This window comes from Microcaecilia unicolor, chromosome 5 (assembly GCF_901765095.1).
Source record: "Microcaecilia unicolor chromosome 5, aMicUni1.1, whole genome shotgun sequence".
NCBI classification, from domain to species: domain Eukaryota; kingdom Metazoa; phylum Chordata; class Amphibia; order Gymnophiona; family Siphonopidae; genus Microcaecilia; species Microcaecilia unicolor.
This window is the reverse complement of record NC_044035.1, coordinates 103815007-103822834: the sequence shown is the minus strand read 5'-3', so window position 1 is coordinate 103822834 and position 7828 is coordinate 103815007. Positions and strand designations below refer to the sequence as shown.

General features: G+C 41.2%; 1 protein-coding gene across 1 annotated transcript; it reads left to right on the top strand.

Annotated features, from left to right (window-relative positions):
• Positions 1 to 4474: 4474 nt before the first annotated feature.
• Positions 4475 to 4933, top strand: ATOH7 (atonal bHLH transcription factor 7). Its single transcript, XM_030204968.1, has one exon. It carries the CDS (start codon positions 4475 to 4477, stop codon positions 4931 to 4933), a length of 459 nt encoding a protein of 152 aa, XP_030060828.1.
• The last annotated feature ends 2895 nt before the right edge of the window (positions 4934 to 7828 follow it).

Below are 7828 nucleotides of genomic sequence, written 5' to 3'. Positions count from 1 at the left end.
CCTCCTCTGTGCTGACTTGTAGTGCTCCTCTAATATCAGTTCTCCAACTGTGTCTCCATCCTTCCTATAGCAGTCCAGATTCCCACTCCAAGGTAGAGTAGTCACTCCTTTTATATATATATATATATATATATATATATATATATATATATATATATAGAGAGAGAGAGAGAGAGAGAGAGAGAGAGAGAGAGAGAGAGAGACCTACACTTTATCACACATACAGGCAGTTACAGTGGGGGAAATAAGTATTTGATCCCTTGCTGATTTTGTAAGTTTGCCCACTGACAAAGACATGAGCAGCCCATAATTGAAGGGTAGGTTATTGGTAACAGTGAGAGATAGCACATCACAAATTAAATCCGGAAAATCACATTGTGGAAAGTATATGAATTTATTTGCATTCTGCAGAGGGAAATAAGTATTTGATCCCCCACCAACCAGTAAGAGATCTGGCCCCTACAGACCAGGTAGATGCTCCAAATCAACTCGTTACCTGCATGACAGACAGCTGTCGGCAATGGTCACCTGTATGAAAGACACCTGTCCACAGACTCAGTGAATCAGTCAGACTCTAACCTCTACAAAATGGCCAAGAGCAAGGAGCTGTCTAAGGATGTCAGGGACAAGATCATACACCTGCACAAGGCTGGAATGGGCTACAAAACCATCAGTAAGACGCTGGGCGAGAAGGAGACAACTGTTGGTGCCATAGTAAGAAAATGGAAGAAGTACAAAATGACTGTCAATCGATAAAGATCTGGGGCTCCACGCAAAATCTCACCTCGTGGGGTATCCTTGATCATGAGGAAGGTTAGAAATCAGCCTACAACTACAAGGGGGGAACTTGTCAATGATCTCAAGGCAGCTGGGACCACTGTCACCACGAAAACCATTGGTAACACATTACAACATAACGGATTGCAATCCTGCAGTGCCCGCAAGGTCCCCCTGCTCCGGAAGGCACATGTGACGGCCCGTCTGAAGTTTGCCAGTGAACACCTGGATGATGCCGAGAGTGATTGGGAGAAGGTGCTGTGGTCAGATGAGACAAAAATTGAGCTCTTTGGCATGAACTCAACTCGCCGTGTTTGGAGGAAGAGAAATGCTGCCTATGACCCAAAGAACACCGTCCCCACTGTCAAGCATGGAGGTGGAAATGTTATGTTTTGGGGGTGTTTCTCTGCTAAGGGCACAGGACTACTTCACCGCATCAATGGGAGAATGGATGGGGCCATGTACCGTACAATTCTGAGTGACAACCTCCTTCCCTCCGCCAGGGCCTTAAAAATGGGTCGTGGCTGAGTCTTCCAGCACGACAATGACCCAAAACATACAGCCAAGGCAACAAAGGAGTGGCTCAGGAAGAAGCACATTAGGGTCATGGAGTGGCCTAGCCAGTCACCAGACCTTAATCCCATTGAAAACTTATGGAGGGAGCTGAAGCTGCGAGTTGCCAAGCGACAGCCCAGAACTCTTAATGATTTAGAGATGATCTGCAAAGAGGAGTGGACCAAAATTCCTCCTGACATGTGTGCAAACCTCATCATCAACTACAGAAGACGTCTGACCGCTGTGCTTGCCAACAAGGGTTTTGCCACCAAGTATTAGGTCTTGTTTGCCAGAGGGATCAAATACTTATTTCCCTCTGCAGAATGCAAATAAATTCATATACTTTCCACAATGTGATTTTCCGGATTTAATTTGTGATGTGCTATCTCTCACTGTTACCAATAACCTACCCTTCAATTATGGGCTGCTCATGTCTTTGTCAGTGGGCAAACTTACAAAATCAGCAAGGGATCAAATACTTATTTCCCCCACTGTATATCTGAGACTGTTGCTAGAGATTGTGGCAGCCATTTTGGTGGAGGAGCCAAAATAGGCAAGAGTGAGTGGATTGTTCCTGCTCTATAGATGGTCTACTAGGGAAGAGTGTGGGGTAGAGCCTGTTTGCATGGGGGGGGGGGGGGGGTAAAGAATGGAGGGGCCCAACACTTTTTGGGGCTAGGTTAGTATGGAGGGCCCATTACCAGGTTAGCTAACCAGACAGCAGGCTGAATATCTGACCTGGCCAGCTAGGTCTAGCAATCTAAGCGAGTGACCTGGAACAAAAGGAATGGTAAAAAAAAAAATATGGCAGCATCTTCTCATAGAATCCATGTGAGTTATGGTAAACATCTTGTACTTCACAGGGAAGCTCACAGGTAACCAGTCATGGCTATAGAATAAAGGGGTCTCATGATCTAAGCACTGAGCCCTATACAACAACTGAATGACCAAATTATGATGCATCTGCAGGTGCTTTAATCCAGCTCATGAAACAAGACCAGCGCGATCAAGAGCTGGGATGGGATACTAGCAGGAAAGTTAAACAGCAACAGAATATTTGACAAAGCCTGTTCCTAATCTTTTTTATATGGATAGAAGTACTAGAAAGTAACAATTTGTCACAGTATGAAATTATTGCAGCCGGATTGTTAACAAAATACTTGCAGAGCCTGGAGAACACAGGCAGATACTTATGTTTGCATAATTTTTAAATTTATTCAATAAAATACTTGCAAAGTGCAATAAACCACAATACCTCAAAATCTTATTTAGATGCTAGTAGTACTTTTAATTTGATGTCTGTATTTTTTGAATTTGAATTGGAGTCACTAGCCTCTTGAGAAAGGACTCACATCAAGCCATAATCCTGCCTTTAAAATCTTGTGTAAATATACAGTAAAATAAGACCTGCTTTTCACATCACTATCACTGTGAAACAAATAATTTGATATTAATGGAAAATAAAACCAAGACGTAATTTAAAATGATTTCTCCTATCTCTCTACATTAATTAGAACCAGGGCAACCAGGCATAACAGCCCGCATTCAACATCTGTCATGCTGCAGTGCATTAATGTTCAATTCCACCCTTTGTTTTCAAATTACTTAAGCTCATTTCATTGCCATTGCTTCTGTTAAGGCTTAATCTACTCTTGACAGGGGTTCAAGGTTTCCTAGTCAAGCTAGAGACAATTGTTCTGTGGTTGTAAGTAAATTAGATTGTATTCATCCTATCAAAACCTGTTTGTTTCATATAATTTAATTAAGCTTGAAATCCAATACATTACACACTATATTATGTAAACTGTGTTACACTCAACATTTACACTTTGCTTTTGTTATATGTGTATTTATATTTGTGCTTGCATGTTTATATATTTTCTCTTGCAGGCATAAATAATTTGGAATTTATGTGCCTGTCTTTTCTACCAAACAATATTTTATTTTGTAGAATAGACTTCAGTTTTAAAGGCTCAGCAAACTGTTTCCTGTACTCAGGTGAAGATTTGTGGTTGCCATGTTAGTCCACTTGTTTGTTGACTTTATTTATCAGTTTTTGAAAAGCTAAAAACTAATGTACGATAAAACTTTCACCCCCCAAAAAAACACATTTACATAATAGAACTGGCATCACCACTTTTCACAAAGTCCTTGAAAACCCGGACTGGCTTTCTGCAACAGCACCAGGATAATGTGCATACTAGTGGCTTAAGAAACTCCACACATTTCTGTAAGAATGAGGTTAATTATTCATAATTCACACAGGATTTTGCTATTTAGAATATAACTATATAGCAAATAAATCCCCCAAACTAGCAATTTCAGATAAAAGATTTTTTATTTACAGTTTTTTTGATAAGATTACATGAGTCCAGTGTCTATGAAGGACATTTTTCCCTCAGTGGTCAAAGATTACTCACTGACGAGGCTTCATTGTCTAACTATTGTGATCCTTGTGTGATCAGACAGTTCTCCAGATGGCATGTTAGGGCTGGGTGGCTTTGGTAGACTCTTCAGCAGGAGTTTTCCTGTGGTTCCCAGGATAGGAAGGTGCTGAGACAGAAGCAGAGGAGACGCCTGCCCACCTGCTACCACCTGTTCAGCCCTCCAGTCCCTTTGCTATAAATTCCCCTCCATTTCCACAGATACAAGCAGCACCATCCAGCAGTTACTAAGGAAGAAGCAATCCATCTCTGTTCTCAGCAAGAAGTATTTCACTTTATACTGCAGCCTGCCATTGCTACATTTATCATTCTAAAAAGCACCATCCCTCTCTCCCTCTGCTGACTGTAATGAACTTATTTTACTGAAGGCAAATGGAATATGTTGAAGTCACTGGAACTCTATGGGATGATGAGCTGCAGGAAATGGATTTTAGGGAATGAAATATTTCTTTCCAGGCATTTCCAGTTTTATATGAAAGAAAACAATAAGTAGCAGAGCTGCAGTTTTCTTCCTCATGCTCACAATCATCAACACTGGCAAAACTTCAGTTTAAAAAGAAGCCTTAATGTTTTCAGTAATATACCCTGCATTTTGAAAGACTTGGGTCTGACATTTCAGGTAAAATCAACCTGTGTACAGATAACAAAACACACACATGTTCCTGGGATTCTTCTGGGTCAAGAACTTTTATATAATTATGAAATCTTGCAAATCAAATGATGCTGACTCGGATCCAGAGGAACTGAAGTCCCAGTGCACCAGTGGAAAAGAATTTGGGTTGAAATGCGTGCCAGAAAGAATGGAGAATTCATCCAGGAGGAGACTGGCTGCCAATGCCAGGGAAAGAAGAAGAATGCAAGGACTCAACACGGCCTTTGACCGACTGAGAAAAGTGGTTCCACAGTGGGGCCAAGATAAGAAACTTTCCAAGTACGAGACCCTACAGATGGCACTGAGTTATATCATGGCTCTCAGTAGGATCCTTTGTGAGTCAGAGAGATACAGAGATGAAAGAGAATGGATCAACTTCCATTACGAGCATTTTCAACCAGAAGCATGCTACACTTATGTGGGACAAAAGTCCACCATGGACAGTGACCATTATACTCAAAGGATTGAATCTTATCAGCCTGAGCATTTTCAGGTTGCCGAATAGACTCTGTGGACTATGATATCAACTAGTCTGCCAAATTACTACAGCAGCTAGCAACATGCAAACTGAAGATGCAGGTAAAATGGCCAAATAATATCCTACTGTACTGCATTATGGTCTGTTAATCTGGATACCCAGCAGAGCTACTTGATTGGAAAGTGGTTGCTTATTATGCATGTAAATAGTTTGCCATTGTATAGTTTCTGTCACAATATTATCTCTGTTCTCTTTCTTTCTCCATTTCTACTTGGAGATGTGTCCTATTTAACAGGGGTAACTTTGTAGCAACAGGTAACTGCATTAGAAATCAAATGGAGATATGAATAAAATGTTGGATGTGTTATGTAAAAATGTTTATTTGAATAATTCTGAAAGCTATTTAGACTGTAACATTTATTCCCCCAGATTTTATATAGGTGGCCAAAGTTAGGTGCCAAATATTGAGTGCTCTGCGTGCAAAATAATTATTTAACAAACTGTAATCATTTAATCATTGCAGTTGACAAGCACTTGATTGGCACTAATTATGATTTGCTTGCAGATCTAGCTGCATGCTATTCTTTAAGACTGCATACCTGAATTGGCTTGCATGCAACTCAAAAGGGGGCATGGGTAGGTCAGGAGTGTTCACAAGATTTAGGCGCAGTATTATAGAATACCAGGGATCCACGCTGAACTTGCATGCCAGGATTTACACCAGGTTTCAGCAGGTATAAGTCCTCACAACCAAAGCTGAGCGTGGGAATCTGCGTTAGGTGCTATTCTATAAAAGCTGCTCATCTCGGAGCATCCTTTATAGAATAGCGCTGAGCGTGGAAAATTCCCAGTGCCTAATTTTCAGCACCCTTTAATGAACCTGGTCCATTATGACCTAGTGTTTTCTACTTTTATTTTTTTTCACAGCAGCTTTGAGGATGTGCTTTGTTCTTCTGATAAATACATCCAGTGAATATTAGAACTCTTAGAGTTCATCCTCCAAGAATTAACTTTCCTAAACTCTGTAAAGTTTGAGATGTGTTTTGGAACAGGTTGTGTATGCTTGCCTTCATATAACTGAAAGTTAATCTTGTGTGTACTCAATAAACAGCTTATTTCAAGCACTGAATATACTGTAATGTTTCAGCTTCCTTAAAAGGAACACGAGAGCTGATATTTTCACTATGATTGTAAGCACATGAAGATAAGAGAACGTTTAGTTTGGTAAATGAATTAATGCTCTGAATTTCTTTTAATCTTTTTTTAGGCAAAATAATAAATTGTTTTATAAATCACTAAGCTGAGTTGTAGTTCATTCTGTCTTGTTAAATGTAAATGATTTCATGAAAATAGTGTAGCTGGACTGGTGGGAAAATACTGATGTTCACATGTCATAATTGTGACCTCTGTGAAGCAGCTAGGCAACATTGGAGGACATTTCTGAAACACTAGTGCTGGTGCAAACGTTTCTAGCAATTTACCAGCCAGTGCTCAGTAGCTGCCGAAACTAGTGCATGTTTTAATAAAACAGCAAAAATCACAAATTCCAGTTAGTGAGATGCAGTGGCATAACAGGGGGTCCCCTCAATTTGGGTTTGGGCTCCCTTAAAATTGAGACTTGTCTGCTGCTTTGGCTGGTAGAAGTCTCCAAGCCCTGCCAGCAGAAGCCCTTCACCACATGAAGGCTGGCAGTTGTTGGCACTTTTCCTGGGCTGCCACCGCACATCCCTCCCCCACACACACTTGGTGAAACTGAGCCTACGGGAGGGAGGCAAGGGGTAGGCCTCTCCTCTGTATGCTCAGCTTTGTGAAAACCAAGCTTGCACAGGGGTGGGGGGGCCTTGCGTGGTGGTAGCCCAGGAAAAGCGCCACGACCTGCCGGTTTCTGTTGATGGGGCTTAGGGCCCCCCACCAGCTTAGGTATGTGGAGTTACAGGGGGCAACATTTTGTGCCTCCCCCAATTTGGGCTCAGATCCTCCCCCAAAACCTTGAGGTCTGGTTACATCCCTTGCTCAGAGTCTTTGTTATGCTATGTATAGGAAAACAAGGCAGGAACATAAGGATTGTGATGGTAGTGGTGGCGGAGAGAACAAACAAACACTAAATATTACATTAAACTAGTTATGGTAAGGTTAGCACTGCAAAGGTTATCCATATAATCGGCAGTTCTATAACCTCAGCACCTGCATTTATGCACGTGTTACTTGCATAAATGTTTAGAATAGTGGTATGCATGTACATATGTGTGCATGAATGCAAAAATTCTGCCTTAGAATTTTTCTGCAAATACCTTCTTAACTTTCTCAGTGTGAATTTACAAGGGCGTGTACACAGGGGTGGAGCACAGCTGGGACATAGGTAGGACTCCTACTTAAAGAATACATGGGTACCTGTCACATTCAGGTGCTCACACTCTAGCGTTATGGTTGGTGTACATGGGGGGTGCCTAACAGGTGCATAGATATGAGGTTATGCAATAATGGTTCTAAACCAGGTTCTGTAATGGAAACTAGGCCTAAATGGAGGTGCCCAGTTATTTGAAATATTTGAAAGGTATTAATATACAAACTAACCTTTTCTAGATGAGGGAAGGTGGTAGAACCAGAGGACATGAATTTAGATTGCAGGGGGGCCAACTCAGGAACAATGTCAGGAAGTACTTTTTCAATTAAGTGCTGGCATTTCTACGCAGAAGCTGGTGAGTTAATGGCACTCTTTGTGAATGTGTATATTTGCAGAATGGTCGCTTACACTGTACATGCTTATACAGTGGGGGAAATAAGTATTTGATCCCTTGCTGATTTTGTAAGTTTGCCCACTGACAAAGACATGAGCAGCCCATAATTGAAGGGTAGGTTATTGGTAACAGTGAGAGATAGCACATCACAAATTAAATCCGGAAAATCACATTGTGGAAAGTA

Excerpts from the sequence above, each read along its gene's own strand:
- ATOH7 (XM_030204968.1), top strand. The coding sequence starts at position 4,475 with ATGAAATCTTGCAAATCAAATGATGCTGACTCGGATCCAGAGGAACTG.